Genomic DNA, 19,841 nt, shown 5'->3' with positions numbered 1-19,841 from the left:
CTCCATCATATGCGTCTAGTAATGATGCAGCCTGGTGCGTCTCAAACAAATGGTAAAGAGGAACTCAGTGCGTTGGTATAAAACATCAAGGGTCACTGACCAAGCGTTGATAATTGACAAGTTGGGAGTGAAAATGGGTTGAATCTGGAACAGTGGGCTGATCCTCAATTTGGAAGCAATTCCATTTAGAAAACTGCCCACCTTCCCCAAACCTGGTTAAATCTGCATCAATCCAACACAAGTAGTGAGCAGCGAGCAGGTGCTTCTACACCTCCCACCTCCACTCCCTTCCAGAGAGGGAGAGAGAGATGAAAAAGTCTTTTTTCAGTGGAGTCTGGTGGAATGGAGGGATGGTGCTAACCTCAAGATACTGATTGCTTTTTACCTTTTTGTGTCTGCTGGAGAAGTGGGGGCTCGCTCTCGAGGAGGCAAATTGATTATGGAGGAGGAGGAGGAGGAGGAGGAGGAGGAAGAGGAGTAGGGGTATGAAGAGGAGGGGGTGACGGGGTATGTAGATTACTTTGCCCCCACGAGCCACCTGACGTTTACAGGGCATGATAGATTACCATTTGCTCAGCTGTGTGTTTGCGTGTGATTTCTATGTCCATACATGAGAAGCTGTGGCCCATGAAGCAGCGCCAGAGCACACAGTCACAGGAGAGGACAGGTTGGCAGTTGTAATCAAACACACACATGCAGTGGGAGCAGAACAGAGAAATAGAAAACAAATAGAAGCACACAGAAGAACAGATATTCACAGAAGAGGCCGGACAGATATGGAAAACACACATTTTTCACACCAATGTAGTCAAACACACACGCACCTTCGTTTCCATACCCACAGCTCTTTCATTCAGCGAGCGCTGGTCGTCATTAAAGGCAGATTTACTACAAATTGGACCAAATTCCCACTGTCACTTTCAATGATGGCTGCTACCATGCAGAGAGCTGGGGAGAGGGAGAGACAGTGTGTGTGTATGTGTGTGTATGTGTGTGTGATATAGAATGTGTTTTTCGCGACATAAGACACACACAACACTTTCTGCTTTTATTTCATCTCCTGCGTCCATTCCTTCTGATGCCCAGACAAAGTCACACTGAGACTTTTGTGTGTTTGCGTGTGTGTAAAGGAACATTTCAATCAAAATATCTTAAAATTCAATCCTCTGCACCCCCCTCAGCCTCCTCTCTTGCCCTCTTTTTTTTCTTGTGGTGTGTGTGTATATGTGTCTGGGATGGGTTAATGGCAAGTAGCTAAATCAGCCAGCCGTGACGTTAGCCACCATCCCATCTCACCCAGGGATGACGCTATTTCCTTAAATAACCATGTGTGTGAGTGTGTGTGTGTGTGTGTGTGTGTGCGTGTGTGTGTGTGTGTGTGTGTGTGTGCTTACACAGTATCTCAGAGGGAAGGGCAGACTACTAACCTTTATTAATTATTGAAACACATACACACACCTCACCATATCAGACAATGATGGATGGATGACCCTCACTCAGCTCTCCAATGCAATCTATTCTATTTTTTTCTATTCTATTCTCTATTTCAAGAACCATCACCTCTTTTTGCTAAAGCTTTCAGCTGCATGTTGTGGCCTTCGTCAAAAGTGAGTGGGATAAGTCTGTTGGCTGATAAGAGCCATGACTTGTGGCTGAAAGTTTATAAAAAACAAGTGGACTTTTTTCTAGAAGCAGAGTGCTTTGTCTGCCCAATTTTGTTGACTTACAGATTTTGTTGATTTGGTAATTTTTTCTTGATATTTGTGCTTCTACCAGAACTAAGTGAGCAGATAGTTAAATAGTTTATTTTTGGGGTCGTTATAAATTCTATTAATTGTTGTGATTTTCAACTTTGTTGTGCTGTAACCTACAAACAAAGTCAATACCGTTCAAAGTGCACTTCCAGAAATGTTGGAATTAAAAGAATTGTCGAGATTGGCGGCAATTGACGGCTGCTTAGTGGCAGAGATTTCTACTAATGCACTTTTCTAGTTTTGTATTAACTTTTACCTGACACTTATTTTGATTTCTTAATTTCAACCTTTCATTCTTTCTTCAGCCTCTTGAATTTTTGCCTGAATGGATCTCTGTGCTCACAGATAAATGCATCTTTCTACATTATTCATATAAACTTTCTCTCTAACTGTCTTTCTGTCTCTAATTTCATCCTTTCCTCCTCACAGAAAATACGAAGGAATACACACGTTGACCCCATCACACTGAGAAAAATGGGTTTATCCAGGGTCACTGCTTTGGTCTGATGTTGCAGCTTCAAGACACATGGCGAAATCAGGTAACAAAGAAGTGACAAGACTGCATTTTAAGAGGAAAGAGTGAAAAGTTGGGGGAGTTGGGGAAGAAATATGTAAAGCTGTAAACAGGAAGAAACAAAAGAGGGCGGACTAGAAGTGAGTTTGGGTGGCTAGGACAAGGAAAAGATATACAGTATGTGGACACAGACAGATGGAAGAAGGGGTGTGGGAGGTGTAAACGGGGGTAAATGAAGTGTGATTTCCACGTGGGGTGACGCTATCTGTTGCCCTGTTCCTCCAGGTTAATGGGGACTATCATAAAGCTGGGCCGCTGAGGTGGACACCAGGTCAAACACAAACACGGCATCACATGGGCTACACACGCATGTACACAAACACACACACACACACACACACACACACACACACACGCACACACACAACCAGACGTGCGGTCAAGGTGAAATATGGATGCTAATGGTTGCGTCCCATCGTTAAAAGGGCTTGGAGTTGATTTATCCACCGTAAAACAGCTCGTGCAACTGCCATGAAGAGAAGAAGGGGGCGGCAGTGAACTCGAGGTCACAGGTTTGAATCCTAATCCCTGCAGGAAACACTTAGTGTTACGTCGACGGCATGCCTCTGCCTTTTATGCAGATTTATGGCCCCGAAATCTCCGCTCTGAAAGAATAGCAGTCAGTGAGGCTGACATAAAAACTGAGTTAAAGCTCAGCCTTCACCTTATGCCTAAAAAATATACAGCTTTATGAGCCAGTATTTGTCTTCAGGATTGATATCCGTTTGATTCCTCGGTGCACATGATGAAGATATGCAGAGATGTGTTTAGCCTAGCTTAGCTTAGCAGAAAGACTAAAAACAAGGGGGAAGGAAGCTAACCTGTTTTCAAATATTACAGAAGACACAATAATGCTCCTCATTACCACTTTATTTGGTTAGCACACTGGTCACTAATATGCTGAAGGAAAAGCTTGTTAAGAGCCTACGTTTATTTTTTAAATAAGGATTTGCTGAGCGTTGCCACTGCGTAAGCTAGCAGCTCCAATGCTTAGGCTAATGGTTCATTAAACAACAAAGTCTCCTTTTGTAGTTTTATATATATTAGGTACAAAAGATATAAAATTTTAATTAGATACTTCTGGGGTTGTTTAAAGGTACTGTAGACAGAACTAGGCTAGCTTTTCCCCTTACTCCTTTGTTCTAAGCTAGGCTAAAAATGTCATTAAACTAACTATAGCTAACATTCCAAGATGAAGTCTTCATAGCTTACTTTGAACTTTGATTTGACTGAACTTACTGTTCTCTCTCTGTGTGTGTGTGTGTGTGTGTGTGTGTGTGTGTGTGTGTGTGTGTGTGTGTGTGTGTGTGTGTGTGTGTGTGTGTGTTTTAATGGCTACCTGAAGCATATGGCAGCTAGCCTCTCTATCTCCGTCTCCATGTGTTCCTGTAGCTCTCCGGGCCGCAGCAGCACCTGGCAGATGGGGCAGATTGGAGCCTGGCTGTCATACAGGGACATCTTCTTTTTACCTGGAGACAAGATAAAAAGCAGAGAAACATCGTCATTATATGTATAGGACAAACAAGAGCCAGGTATCCAAATGATTCTTGTAGTCAGATCAGGATGGCAAACTGTAAGCACTTTCCTTAATGAATCATAGGTGACATTAATGATCAATTACTGTAAAACTAAAATTAATAGCCCATTAATAGCCCAGGATATTTGCTTAAACCACTGAACTCAACAGGCTTATATTTGAACAGGGCTTTTAATTCCTTACACATAATTCATTAAACCCTTTTTTTCCCAGTGTTTCTCATTTACTGTGCTGGTATTACTTCTTCTTTGGTGCTCATGGTTTCAGTAAAATGACCTGAATTATTGAACTTGGGAGAATCTTACCAAGCTAACCATGTGTGTAGTATGTTCATATTGATAAAAGTTAAAACAATTATATTTGTATGCATTATCAGCCGCTAACTAACATTATCTCCAGCAGATAGCTAACAACCCGGTTAATATCTAAAGAACTTATGTAAAAATGAACTGCATGGTAACTGGGCCTCTAATTGAGACAGGCCTTTATTTGTCAAAATGTATAGCCAAACACCAGGGTAGTAAAAAGGACTGGGGATCTAATTGGGCTTGTAGGCTTATAAGCTTATAGTTAAAGTTTTATGGTTATCAATTAATCGTGATTTTAAAAATAATTAAAAACCTTGCTTATACCATACAATACCAAATGCAAGTTTTCTTTGTTTTGTTTTTGTTTTCCCAAACAAAGCTCACAACAATATAAAGCATATTCTTTGTAAGAACTGCATAGCTTATGAAAAGTGTATAGAGGCCTAGCCATATGAAACACCTTGAATGATGAACAATTACAGTTTGGCATCTATTACAAGTCTCAGAGGACTTGTCCAAATTGTTTCACAGAGACAAATCAAATATATTCAACTGTTTGTATTTGTTGTAAGCTGCCACATGCACTCTACAAAGTTGACCAGGCAGCCCTTCAGTTTACCAAGGACACTCAAGGACACTTCAGTGTTGTGTATTCCAAGTCTTGAACTGTTTTATTTACTCTCTAACGTCACACACATTAAGTGCATGTGCATTATAATTGTGCTTTACACACAGACAAAAAGGGGAATAGAGTGCTGTATAGCCTCCACTGTGTCCTCTCAGGTCAAAGCAGATTTAAAGAAGTGTCAGCCATGGATGAGATAATGCTGTATAGAGTCTGCCAACACTACCTCACTTCATTGTCCTTGATCAGCAGGCCATAGGGTGGGGCCCACCTGTATGTGTGTCTGTGTTAGTGTGCCTTTCATTGTGTTACATCGGAAAATGCGCACTTTACATTTTTTTTTTCGCTTTTGCGCCTTTGTGATTGTGTATGTATCGTAGTATACATCCTACTTTCTAGGGAAAGTTTACCTTTGAGTCAGCCTGAATTGGCTTAAAATAACATCTATTGAAAGTGCAGCGGTGCTTAATGTCGGAGGACACTTCCTGATTTCCTGTATTTAGCCAATCAAACAGGCTTTTTTTAGTTCGGGAACAATAGGCCCCGCCTTGGCCAGGATATCCCGTTTAGACTGCTTGTCACCACGGCAACAAGAGAACCAGGTACGGGGACTCCCTATTTGTCTTGTCTTAGGTGTTTCTCTCTCACACATACATACACAAACACAAACACACATATATACAGTATATACATGCACACGCAACTCTCTGGGGACACGTATCCTTGCTCACATATTGGTCTGTCAGAACAATTTCCTGCAAGAGAACTCATCAAGAGACAACTATTGGGGAACACACACACACACACACACACACACACACACACACACACACACACCACCCCCTCCTCCCTTTTCCAGAACGTGTGTGTGCATACCGGTCTCCCATTCTCCTGCACCGCTACTTAACAGAGCCACAGCACTGGACACGTTAAGTGACTTTGAAAAATAGGTAATCGATTACTCTCTATCTCTCTCTGCCTCTCTTTCTCTACCTCCACACCTAGCCCTCCCTGCGCGCTCTCTCTCTCTCCAGCCTCATCCATTTCTAATTTTCTGCCCCTGTACCATCCCTTTATTTGTTTCATTTCTTTCTCTTCTCCTCTATCTCCTCTTGTTTGCCTCCCTTTTTCATCTTTCGTTCTTTTTTATACTCTTTTCTGTGTCCTCATCACTTTCTTCTTCACCCTCAGCTCTCGCTTCTTTTACTATGCTACTCATCTCCTACGTTCCGTCTCCTCTTCTCTGCCTTATTGTCTCCACCACGCTCCCTTCAGTATACTTCCTCTTCTCTCCTTGTTTCTCCATCTCTCTTTCTCTACCCCTCCCTCCCTTCTTCTCCTTTATTGCTTTGACAAGATAATTTGAGTCATGCTGAAGCTGTCGCCATCCGCCACAGCAAACAAAGAAAGATCCAATCCCTGTCTGCAGCTGATGGGGCTCTTTCTATTCCGCAGACAAACACACACCTGGAGGACACGGACGCACACACACGCACACAAATATATGCCTGCGCTTGATTATTTTTAGGCCTTTGTAATGTCAAATAACATACTTTAAAAAAAAAAATGCTTGTTTCGCACAGTGTGAGTTTTAGCATTTCAATGTACAGTGATTTGAGTCTTTTGAAATGTGGAACTTTCCATATGGATGTGACTTTTGTTTGTGTTATTAAAAAAGTGATGGAAAGGAGATGTAGACGCACGGGTGTGAAAAAAGAATGTCAACAATGAACAACAGGGAAAGACTAAAGTGCAGGAGTTTTGTGATATGGGAATTGGTTTGAACGGATTTGAATTCAGCTGTCTGTGTCACAATAGGGTCAAAACCAAGCTGACACATGCAACACACACTCAAATTTAACCTGCACAACACGTGGAAATACAACAGCCAGTCACGTGAAAGAATAGGATACAACTTTATTGTCTACTGGAGAGGGAAATTGTCTTTAACTTGCCAAAACAGCCAAAAAAAAAGAGACAACAGCACAAAAAATTAAAATACAGATTTTGCACCTAGATTTATTCATATTTTTGGTCCCCTCTCAGAATCTCGAACTTATAAACACTTCAACGACCAGTTGCCAATTCAGATTTTCATGCTACTATGTCAGTTTATGTGAGTAATGAGAGCCATTTGAAATATAACATGGCTTATAACATGTCAAATGAAATGAAAGGTTTTATCAAAACTCAATGCTTTTGATTTCTTTCATGTCTCTTTTCCTCTTAAAATCCAGGGGCGCATGTTCTGTGCCAATTTTGAGCAGGGTGTTTGGGGGGTCCTCTGCCGAATTTACACCCATGTTTAAAAAAACAGTTAAATTTTTCAACTCACTGTCCCTCACCCGTTTTTTGGTCACTCTCACCCCTTGTGTTTCTTTCCTCCTCTCCCTCTAAGTCTCCCTCTCTCCGTCAACAGCTCCCTGAGGGAAGTGAGTGACGGGGAGAGGCGACGGGACAGATAAATCCAGGGGAGGAGAAGAAGAAGAAGAGAAAGGGGGGAGAAGGGTGTGTGTGTGTGTGTGTGTGAGGGGGTTGTTGATGTGATGTGATGTCGCACACTGGGCTTGTCAGCGCCTTAAAGATGATTAATGTCGGGGCAACACACACACCCACACACAAACACCTCTGCGTTTCCCACATGTCCTGCTTTAGACCTCGCAGCACACACACACACAAACACACACACACACACACACACACACACACACACACACACACACACACACACACACACACCCTGCGGCGCGACATGGGTGCGTTTAATCTCGGGCAGCAGAGGGAAGGTATCAGAGGATGGTGAGGAGGGAGAGGAGAGGGCTGGACAATAACAAGGAAATAGGCCTGACAGGACTTTTTAGCGCGGAGATTCTTCAGTGAAATGCTGGCTGGCGGAGCAAACGAGGGATGGATGGATGCATGGATGGAGGAGAGGAGAGAGGAGGTGTGCATCTCTCTGACAGCCATGATTGAGTGTGGGCTTGATCCCCCTCTAATGTGCCAAGATGGATCATCTCATCTCTCTTTTCCCCTGACTTTCTTTCCCTTTTCTCACCCTCTGTCTGTCCTTCTACCTCACTCTATTCCTCGCTCCCTCTATCTCCCATTTTCCTGATTTCACCCTTTTGTTCCTCTGCCTCTCTCTTCATTCAACCCAAACCGTCCCTCTATCACTCTCTCCTCTTTCACCATCTTCTATCTTTTTCATCTCTGTCACTTGATCCACTTAATGGCTCTCACTGGTTTTTGTTCGTGTCACAAAACAATATGTCACCCGACTGGCAGGGAGCATATCCGCTGACTTTTTTGTATCTTCTGTCTGATTTATTTACTTGCTGCTACAGTCCTGACATGGACACTTTGGCTGTGGTCAATCCAGAGATTACCTATTCCTACTTTAGCTGTGCAAATGCAAGAGAATCATAAAGTCACTTACACATCCTCTGATGTCAACACCTAATAGACAGTAATAACATATGAAAATCCATTGTATTTAACCCTTGGAACCCCTTTTTAAAAAATGACATTATTAAATTATTATTTAAAAAATATACTTAAGTACAGCAAGTTTTTTTAATTCCTTTTTAAATTTTTGCAGGGTTGAATATGTCGTTTATTAGCAGCATCATTGATTTTGATGATTAGTTATTTCTTGTGCAATTTCAGTTTTTAAATATGTTTGACAGTGGTTCTATAATAAACAGAAGTAATGAGTCATTTTCTTTAGCGGACATTTGAAACACATCAGTTCAACATCATAAAATAAGCAAAGAAAACCAAGTAAGTATGTTCTTTATGCTGTTAAAGAAAATCAAAGGACTCCAGAATGACTAACTGTGGATCTAACCCCAAACCTTTATTTACACATAAACCCAGATTATTACACAGTAAAAATGAACTATTTGTCTTAATGTAAAAACAAGATATTGTCTCGGCTGCCTTAAAATTTTAAGTTTAATGAATTTTAGAGGAAAGGTTGGAGTTAATTTGTAATGGTTCAACTTATCTTCTCAAATTCAGTTAACTTAAAAAACAGCTTATTTTTACACAGTGGGGTTAAATATGCTCTATAAATAAACCAGCAAGACTTTATGGACTAGATCAAAACAAAATAGCTTATAATAGCCTAAAATCATTCAAAAAGTAAAAAAAAAAAGAAAAAAAAAAAGATAACGCACACATGCTTAAATTAAGGTGCTTAATGAATGAAATAATGAGGAGTCACACACACATTCACACACACATGTAGACAGGTAATTATAGACAGCAGATGGTGAGGCGGAGAGAGCTAGATCATACGGAAGAGTGGAGAGTAAAGAGGAGGTATCTTCCTTTTTCAATTCTTTTTTTTTCGTTGTATTGTTACACTTTTGCCCGTTTTCATGCTTATCCTTTCCTTCAGCTTTCCGTCCTTAAATCAGGGCTGCCCAAAGTGGGGTCAGCAGGCCAGGGGTGGTCAACCATGCAGTCAGATTTGGACTTCCAGATTTTTATAGCCAAAAAAAAGTAATTTAAAAAAAATAAAATTTAAATGTATTAAAACAATATATAAATAGCTGTTTAGGCACAAGAAGGTGTGAAGAAGAAAGTTTTATTCTTCTCTTACATTTTGTCCTTTTTTCTTCTTTAACATATTTTTATGATCTTCCTTCCTTTTTCTCCTTCCATCCTTTTTTTTATTATTTTTTTGCACCAGTTACCACATATGACCACTTCTCTTCAGAAAAGTTGAAAATTTGTCAAATGTCAGTCATCATAAAGCACCTTTAATCCCTTTTAACACCTGAGGCATCCTTTATCCTTTTTCTTTTTTTTTCACTTCTCCTCCTCTGCAAACCTTCTCTCTCTCTCTCTCTCTCTCTCTCTCTCTCTCTCTCCTGTCTCTCAGTCTCTCTCCCTCTCCCCTCTCTGGTGTTGCTTTGGTCCAGATGAAGTGGGAATCAATAGATGCTAGATAGCGCGGGCTCCCAGTCACAGACTACAATGAGCTGAGGTAAAAAGGCCACCTCCAGAGAGGACGGGGATTGTCAGCTCAATACTCGCTCTCAATGGGGCCAGAGATAAAAAACCATTTGGGGTGTCCTCATGGCTCAATGGGCTAAGAGGCAAACCATGTACTCACAACACTGTGGGTCCAAATCCCATTTAATGACCTGTATTGCGTGTCATCCTTTTCGCTTTTTATCTCGCCCATCGTTCCTGCCTCTTGGGGAACAGGAGATGGTGTGTTGGACTGTTCCTAAAACCAGTGCTTCAATTTTTCACAGGTTTAAGTTAAAGATCTAAGACTTTTTATACATTCAATAGATATATTTATGGTCACAAATTTATGGTCAAATTTGTTAAAATCCGTGTTAGTAAGCACTTGCTGATTAAAAAGCATCATTACACAAGTGTGCCCTTGGATTGTCAAAATAAAAGGACACTCAGAAACGTGCCGTCTGATCACACAACACAATGCCACTGATGTCGCAGGTTTTGAGGGAGCAGGCCATTGGCAGGCTAACTGTAGGAATGTCCACCAAGCTGAATGTTCATTTGACCAGCATAACACGTCCCCAATTTTGGCAGTACATTCAACCAGACTTCAAACTGCACAAATCAAGCTGATCGGGTGGCTGATATCAGACAATCTTACAAGTGAAGATGCTGGATGTGGAGGTCTTGGGCAGGTGCGGTCACATATGTGACGTTGGTTGGATGTACTGCAAGGTTTACAGAAACTGCATTAGAGACATCTTATGGTAGTGAACTTAACATTCAGTTTATTGCACAACCATAAGCTGTCTCCCATGCTGTTTCTCTGAATTTGTTATGGCATCCAACCAGCCTCATAACTGTACAAGTTGAGTTGTTCAGACTATTTTGCAGTTGAAGAAGCTGGATGTGGAGGGTGTAGGCAGGTGTGGTTACATGTAATTCAAGGAAACCTCAATAAAGATGTCTTATAGTAGTGAAATGGACATTCAGTTTACGGGCAACAGCTCTGGTGGATAATTCTGCAGTCAGCATGTTAATGGCATGCTCCCACAAAACTTAGGACATCTGTGGTATTGGGTTGTGTGGACTGTGGACTGCACATTTTAGAATGACCTTTTATTTTGACAATCCTAAGGCACACTTGTTTAATGATGATGCTGTTTAATCGGCATCTTGATATGCCACACTTGTAATGTGGATGGATTATCTTGGAAAAGGAGAAGTACTCATTAAAACAAGGATTTTAAGACATTTTGTCCCAAAATTTGATAAAAATGTCTGTTAAATGTCTAAGAAAATCTTCTCTTTAACTTAAACCTGTGAAAAATTGGGGCAAACCACAAGTGATGCGTTTACATTTTTGTTCAGTATAGATTAAATTAATATTATGCAGCAGTGTAATGAACTTTGTCCTCTTTCAAAAGTAGTTGGATCGAACAACTAAAAATACTCCACAAAGAAACATTCAACTTTCCACAAACTTAAACATTTTCTTTCTTTAAGGTCCATTGTGAGGGATTGAATTCACTTATAAATTATACACACAATCAGCTAATGAGCACCGAGCATGTAAACTGGATTTAAGCACAACAATAAGAGTCAGAAAAAAAGAGGGCAAGATTTATGAGTTGGCACATATTCAGTATGTTGAGACACACACAAGTACACACACTTACATGCACACTCACAAAACACACAAGCACATTTCCCAAATGGAATTACAAAGTGTCTACATGTACAGGCTGTTTTTCTGTCCTTGAACAACTGTCTTCTCCTTGTGCGCACACACCCACACACACACACACACACACACACACACACACACACACACACACACACACACACACACACACACACACACACACACACACACACACACACACACACACACTTCCATTCCCCCTCCTTGTTGTTCCCCTAAATGAGTTTTCTGACATGCATCAAGTGTTTATGCCCGCTACCCCTCTTTTCTCCTCTTCCCCACCTCCTCCTACCTTTTTCCTCCCTCCCCTCTCCACTCGTCCGGCCGGTTAGCTATAACACCCGCCAACATCGGTAAACAAGGAAATCTCTCAGCCGCGGCCCGGCGTGTAACTGCATTACCGCGCCCAATAACCTCTTCAAATAATGTGCGATAAGGGGAATTTGATTTGATTCACGGAAAGGGAAAGAGGGGCCACTGCTCCCCCTCGATCTCTTCCTTTTCCTTTCCTTTATTTCTGTATTTCTCCTTCTTTCCTTTTCCTCTTTCTCTTGGCCCTGCCATCGTCTCTTCTTCTTTTCACTTAGCCCGAAGGGTCCAGGCATCCTCCTCCTCCCATCTCATCCCCCCTTTTATTCTCCCCCTCTCCAGAATGACACCGCCTCGCATCCACAATCAAATAAATCCCACCGAGGTGTCAGCCTTCATTTTGACTCTCCCCTCTCTTCTCCCCAACCGACGCAAGGTGAGGTGAGAGGCCCCCGTAAAGCCATCATCTCCATAATGGCAAATATGAGCCCTAAAGCCCAAAACCAGGGGCCGCATTAACACAAATGGGACTACCAAGGTGTGTGTGTGCACGTTTCCCCGCTGAGGTGATATGGTTTTTTTCCTTAAGTGAGCTGTGATTTAAGCAGGCTAGACACTAGGCTGATCACTTGCTCTGTGTCTGTGCAAAATAGATGAGGCTGTGCGGCTCATTCAGAGGACATTTGATGAAATGGAACGGGGGTCAACTTCAGTTTGCCACCCTGGCTGCGTCGCGCTTCTCTGTGCATGTGTGTGTTTCCTGTGTCTGTCTTGACCATGTGTGTGTGTGTTTGCGCGTTCTCACTGCCTGACAATGATGCATGGTGCTTTTAAATAGCACTCCTCCACGCCCTGCTCAAAACTCATCACCAGGCTCTTTCACTATCCCTCCCTCCCCTCCCCATGCTCCCTGGGGTTGTCACTTTTAGAAAAGCAAATGAAATGTCGGCGCGCTGGAGAGGAGGGATGAAGAGATGGCCGGATAGAGGGATAGAGAGGGGAAGGTATGTGTCTGTGCGTGTGTTTGCAGTCTGTTTAAGTCAAGGGACTATTTCTGTGTGTAAACAAGCATGTTGCCCTGTGAGAAACAGCGAAATGTAATGCAGAAGATGCATTTATTTTACATGAAGAGGACATTATGGCAACATGGGAACACTATGGCTGTTATTCCATGTAGGATATTCTTTCGTTCTCTCATAGAGAAGAAATTTGGGCCCTCTGGACAGCAATATCAAGGCCACTTTGCTCTTAATAGAAACTAAAATGTATATAAAATTTGGTGGTTTGGGGAAAACAAAGAGGAGATATCAACAAGCCATAAATCATCAGAGGCTTGGTTTTAAACACACGCTGATAAATGGTCATCTGATGATCCATGTGTGTGTGTGTGTGTGTGTGTGTGCATGCGTGCGTGCGTGCGTGTGTGTGTGTGTGTGTGTGTGTGTGTGTGCGTGCGTGCGCGCACGTCTGTTTACAAGTGTGTGTCAGCATGTGTAATGTGGGTTTTCCTCCTGGGACCCTGCTGCACGCGTGTGTGTGTCTCTGAAAGACAGTGGTGATGCTGGTGAGGTTATCTCCAACTACTGACAGCTGTTTATTCAATCAATCACCTTGTCTGTGTGTGCGTGTGTGTGTGTGTGTGAGAGAGACAGTGGAGAGGAGGAAAGAAGTAAATTAATGGAGCATTAACCAAGCACTGACCCACAGAGCACAAGCACAGCTAGCCGCTACGGACTAAATCTCAATTCAAGACCCATATCATTTACACACACACCCCCACACACACACACAAAAATGTATTTGAGAGTCTAGCCACATTTCCTTACCACATTTATTTATTCAATATCGGTAAAAGCAAGTTTAAGTTTCCGAAGGCTGCCCAAAGAATAATTTGCTATATGTGGTTTTGTAATAAAGATGGAATTCAGACATGAGATTTTTTTAAATCTGCTTGTGATATGTAAGCCTATTGTAGCTATTTTACCGTAGGCCTACACCTATTTTAGTTGTAGAGCAAATTATGAAAACACAGACCATTTTAGTTTTCTATTATATTTACTATTATTCTAGTAGGTTAACAAAAGTGTAATTTGCATTTATAATATTAATTATAATTACCATAAAAACATTGATACTTGGAATCTGTATATCCCTACAATATTGACATCTGCTAATAGAAAACCAAAATTATGAGGATGTCTTCTTGTTCTGTATGATTTCGAGTGTAAAATGAACTATAAATCTCAAATCTTGTTTTTCTTTCTCTGTATTTTGCAACAACAGTTATTTTAGAAAACTGAATGTGTTGCTGCCACCTTTCTTTACCTTGTTTTTTGTGTGTTTATTTACTGCCATCAAAAAAGAAAGAGACATATTTGCTTCCACTGACCTAGGCCCTCTCTCTTCTCCTGTCTCTGCTGACTGTCTCTATTTCTCCTTCCTCAGCTGTGCAGAGGAGGAGGAATACCTGACAGAGAGGTGTGGGCGTGAGGCCTGTCGGCACTCATTTCCATCCCAAAGGGCCTTGTCACGTGACCGAAACATGCCGTGTCAATGGGCAAAGAGGGGCATCAGCAAGTTTGACAAAAGACGCCCTGACTCAGCTGTAATTACCACACACGCACACACACACACACACACACACACACACACACACACACACACACACACACATTCATTTGTTTGGAAGCTCTAGTTCTTGCCCTCTTTAAGCATTCATTTTGTTGACTTTTTTATCTGACTAACTGGTGCAAAGCCCACTTTGATCTGAAGTATTCAGGGACAAACACCCACAGAAGTAAGGCTGCCCTTCACATTGCCTCTTTATTTGTAATTTCTCTTTATGTCTCTTATCTATCCTTTTTTTTCAGTTGTCTTTCATCTTTCCTTTCCCTCTTCCCCGTCTATGTCTCCACTCTCTTCCATCCTCTCTCTATCCCTCGCTCCCTCTCATTATCTCCCCCCCGCTGCTTTCATATGGTCTAGCAGCTGAATTAATTACCAAAGCCAATTAACGCTAGATTGGCTGATGTTTTAACTAATTAGCTTTAATGAGGGTGCCATGGCTGCCTGCACTGTGTTAATTGAATCCTAACAGCAGAGGAGGGAGCCCATGGAGGCGAGATGAGAGGGATGGATGTGTAGATGGATGGATAGATGGGAGGCATGTGCACACTTCCATACGCACACAAGCTGTTATTGATAATATTTAGAGCGCATCGCAGGAACACCCACCCTGTTGTTGCTGCTGGTTTATCATTAACACTACTGGCCTTTCGTTCAGCACGCCACACACTTTCCAAAAAAAGAAAAAGGACACTATTAAAAAAAAGAAAAAAAGAAAAAAAAAGGAATGTGATGATGTTATGTCACTGTGTGCATCCTCCTCATTTGCAGGGTAAAAGTTTGTCTGAGCTAACTGGGTTTTCTTAATAGAACTCATATCCTCCTCATGAATCTGCTGGTTATACAGAGCTGTATTTGTTATTGCAAATCGTGCCTGGCAAAGAGGAGCAGCAGATTAAAATCTTAGATCAATGTCGATGTGGCCCTCCTGGTGCCGGATTACCTGCTGCCTACCTTCACTTCATTTTCACCCGCCTTGTGATTGAAGGATCATCAGGATCATCAGGGACGAGATGGGAAATGTATGCATATCTGAAAGGTCCTATGGATGAAGCTAAATTCTACGTTATGTCATTTAGGAGGCGTGAATATTTGCATGTCGCACCATGTGTTCTGTGAGCTGCAGATTTTGCAATATTATCATTGTCCTTTAAATACTTTGTATGTTTCCAAACCCTAAGCCACATCAAATCCTTTGGATAATTGACTAAATTAAACAGCATCAAAGAGAACACAAACCGTCACATAATTTAAGAAAAATAATGCCCAACAAAGCTAAATGCAGAAACTACATATCTGATGAAGATTGAGGGCAGAATCTGAATTTTTGATGTTTGTTTAATCGTAGATGAAAACCCCCACAACAAAACACAGTTAAAAACAAAACTGCACTAACACTGTGGCTGTGTAGTGACAGTATTCTGGCTGTATGCCACAGAGACAGCTAAAGCTAGAGAACTAAATCTATTAAAAGCTAGTAGTTGGAAAGCTATATCTAATGTAATTCATGGATGTATAAGAACTGGAGGTGGGCTCATGTTCATTTCTTTAAAAGTTGCTTAGTGACGCATGAAGCTACAAAAAACTCAATTTCTGCACTGTAAAATTACCCGCATCTACTGCATTTTGGGGCCAATAGGAAGTGCAGTAAAGACTTACAGAGGACAAGAGGCTAAATTCTGCTGGACACGCAGTTAACTTCCAGTTTAACCCTCTAACTTGAATGGGAATAAAATTATTTCATCCTTTGGTTCTCCTGTGCTTCCAAAATGCTATTGGACCTGATGGATGTAATCCGAATCGTGAAATAAGTCATTTGGCTGGATATAATGTACCAAAAAGAAAAAAACAAGGTATCTAGTGTTTTACAGACACCTTTGCACAATATAAATCTACAAGAAAAGTTCTCTATGGGCCCCATGGCATCATGTCATGGACCCAGAATTGGTGATTCCATGTTTGCCCACTATGTAAACCTGCCCTCCAATCCCAATACTGTTCTTTTGGGCTTGTTGTATTTTAGATCCTATGATTTGTCTTGGCAAGCCCCGCCCAGCTGTGCTGTGATTGGCTTGTTCTTGTCAGGTAGATGCTGTAGGATCCATTATAACATGGGCTAGACTTAGCTTGAAATAAATTTACTAACTTTTCACTGACTTTGAATAAAAAAACAAAAACATTTTAATGAACTGATATCCTGGTAATTTATTTATCTATCCCATATTCATAACCTTTATATTAAACCTTTATTAAAATCCAACTCTGGAGGTCCTTTACAACACGAATGAATCAGAAACTCAAATATAAAATTTCAATAAATCCTACCAATCCAAGTTGGATGTAAATGCCTATAAATCCACAATATAACTATTAAGAGATATGGACCACATTAGACGAAGTTATGACATTACCCATGTCCCCCCTCTGCATGTCTCCTCCCATCCTGCTGATCTAAAGACATGAACACGCAGCAGATTGTCTGAGGTGGCCATAAAAATCTGCATGGCCGTGTAAAAGGCTTAATGATTTTAAAGTTACAAGAGAAAAGAGCCTGCAGTTTGTCTCATCCATCAAGTCTAGCACCGGCGCCTTCGCCAAATGGCCCTGCCACCTAACCTGGCGCTTAGCAATGCAGTGCCAAATACAGCCCTCCCTCCCGCTCTGTCTCTTGTACACATTTTGTCTTTGTCCCACTTAGACTGGATTATTTCTTCCCTTACTCTTTGTATCTCTTTCACCTTCTGCGTGTCACCTTCTATTTTTCATCAGTTTTTCTCTTTACTTGCAGTCTTTCTAAGCTGCCAGAGTGGATGACGGTGACAAGAGGTGCTGTTTCTGGATACATTTCCCACTTAAAATCTGATTCAGAACTGCTAATTCAATTAATCAAACGAATCAAAATCCACTACCAGAGTCTTCTTTCCCTTTACGAATCTCACATTTTCATTTTGCTCAATATCTGCAGAAATCAAGCTGACTCCTTGACAGCCACTGCAAGATTGTGAGCGAGTGTATTATATCATCTGTAGACCCTTGGGCACCTCCTTAACCACTTCTCACTGCAGCACCCCCCACACCTTGCAATAAGGTTCCTCTTACACGTGATAACCCTTTGACCTGTTGTTGCAAACTGTAATCAATAGCCCAACTCCCTGTGTTTCTCTTACATGCTCAGATATCACTGCATATGTTCAAGGTTAGAAGGAACAAAAACAGGACAAAGAAGCAAAAAGAAGGAATAGATGAAAATGACACTGTTACTGTGGTTTGATATTGTGTGTCTGTTATTTTTTTTCTGCCTGTCACACACAGTGAGCTTTCCTAACAGTCCTGAGGTTCCCTCATGGGGAAAACACACAAATCAAATCCATGTTAACACTCTTAGATGCACACTTAAACACACATATCCCCCAAGAGATGGAGTCAAGGCGAGGAGCGTGGATTTTCATGTTCCCGCCAAACAGTGGCACAGTACTGTTGCACCTTTCACACATTTTTTCCTTCTTTCCATCCTTTTTATTTTCTCTGACACGGGATGGATGGACTAACTGACTAATAGTCTTTTTCCACCAAAATTCGCACATGTATGTGTGTTTCTTAAACACGGCAAAAACTGCTAAAATTTGTTTTTTTCTGGTCCGTCATATTTGATGTCACAGACAGGCCAGAACGCAGGTAACAGTAAAACAGTAAAAAGCAGTTTGGAGGCCAGTGAAAATGTTACGTTGGTTACTTCTTTTTTTATATCACGTACTTATTAAGTCTGTCTTTCATACTTGGTGGTGACTGATTTAAAACAATGTTTGAGTGCTGCTTGGGTGGACACTGACGTTTTATTTTGTGGGGGCACCTCATCTCACTGGTAAAGGGACTAAAATTAGTGCGTTCACCTGTCATCATATTTCCATTTCTGCCGACCAGATATGAATTCTGATTGTACATTGTCCCATTACATACAAAAGCCAGATGTTACTGGGAATTAATAGACTTTTTGTACAGTGGGAAAAGGGCTTAAGAAACTGATTTTGGCCTTCTGCAATTCTCCTATGTTCATCCCTCCTTTCTCTAATTTTCTTCTTCTCTCTAAAAAAAACAAGAGCAGGACTCCCTACAAAAGCATTATATAACACACGGCAAAAATGCCTCATCTAAGCATCATATTTCACCCTAAATTTAATGCTTACTTGTACTAAACGAGAAAGTAAGAACATGTCAAAAAATTAAAATGATTGCGTTTTTCTCAATTAAGTTAGATTTGCATTCTTAAAAAAGTAGGGTTTTTTCTAGTAAAAGCTTATGTTGCATGTTTTCTGTAAATCTGTAAATTCCCTTATTTTTTTCATTTTAACAATGCAAGACAATTGTGATATCTAACATTAGAACATTTAGATTTATGGTTTCTATTAGTGCCACTGATGTCATTCAGACACGATACACACACAGATACATACAGCTGCGGTGACAACAATGGCCAAATGTAAATCAGATAAATAGATGAAATTGAACAGTCATTCAAACCGCCCCATTCAACTCTGAAGCCCCATGAGCCCTTTTGTACAGCAGATGCTATTGTAGCTGAGTGTGTGTGTGTTTGTGTGAGTGTGTGTTGGCTTGTCAGCGATTGAGAAGAACCTATTTCCTCTCGCTGAATCCCCGGCTCTAAATGATGGATTGATATCTCTTTCGCTGTGGATTATATGCGCATATGTGTGTGTGTTGCGTGTGTGTGTCAGTCGCCCTCTCAGCCTCTCGCTCTCTCTCCTCTCAGGCCCTTATCAGCTCTTGTCACAAACAGAGGATAGGGGATAATCCTTCATACAAGGGGAGCAGTCTGGCCTTCCATCCATCTAACTGTCTGTCTAGCTGTCTGCTATATTACCCGTCTCACCGGAGTGTCACCGGAATAGAAATCAAACGGACACAAAGCAAACTTCCTGCATCTCGGCAATCTCCGTTGGCACGACTCAGATGCCAAGTTTGATCAGGACAAACTCAGTTTTTTTGCACAGACTTTGGTCAGAAGTTTGCAGCAGATAGGGTGTAATTATTTGCAGTGACAATAAACATTTAAGTTGAGAGTTTATTGATGGGAATCTTGTGTTTTCTTTGGGTGTCAGTTGCCTTTTAAAAAAAGACCACAGGTCTCTTTGGAAAATGACTGCAAGCCAGATAATTAAAACTTTCCCCAAAGTTCCTGGTCAGGCCTACGCCTTGGGGTGCTGTGTTGTGGTTTGGGCGCTTGCCATGTCCTCATGACAGTGGGTGCTGCGGGTCACCCTGAGTTCCAAGAATCGAAGCGTTCCCTGGCACGTAACAGGGAGCAGAGTATGAGGGTGTGCTTGTGAAAACACGACTTTCACAACATTTCATAATGTCACACGGGATCATTTATACACCACTCACATAATATAATTTATATGAGCACTT

At 41.4% G+C, this 19,841-nt stretch overlaps 1 protein-coding gene across 5 annotated transcripts in view; it reads right to left on the bottom strand.

Annotated features, from left to right (window-relative positions):
• The window catches only part of rnf220a (ring finger protein 220a), a 221,705-nt gene that overhangs the window by 48,968 nt on the left and 152,896 nt on the right, over nucleotides 1–19,841 (bottom strand). For all 5 annotated transcript variants that reach the window (XM_088085176.1, XM_088085177.1, XM_042497332.2 and 2 more), the window contains one exon: nucleotides 3,668–3,797. In XM_088085176.1, coding sequence (XP_087941302.1) covers nucleotides 3,668–3,797 — 130 coding nt within the window. The remainder of the gene's footprint in view (nucleotides 1–3,667; nucleotides 3,798–19,841) is intronic.

Source organism: Plectropomus leopardus, chromosome 12 (genome assembly GCF_026936395.1).
Source record: "Plectropomus leopardus strain MGB_pleo_1.0 chromosome 12, ASM2693639v1, whole genome shotgun sequence".
Taxonomy (NCBI): Eukaryota; Metazoa; Chordata; class Actinopteri; order Perciformes; family Serranidae; genus Plectropomus; species Plectropomus leopardus.
This window is presented reverse-complemented; position numbering and strand designations above follow the sequence as displayed.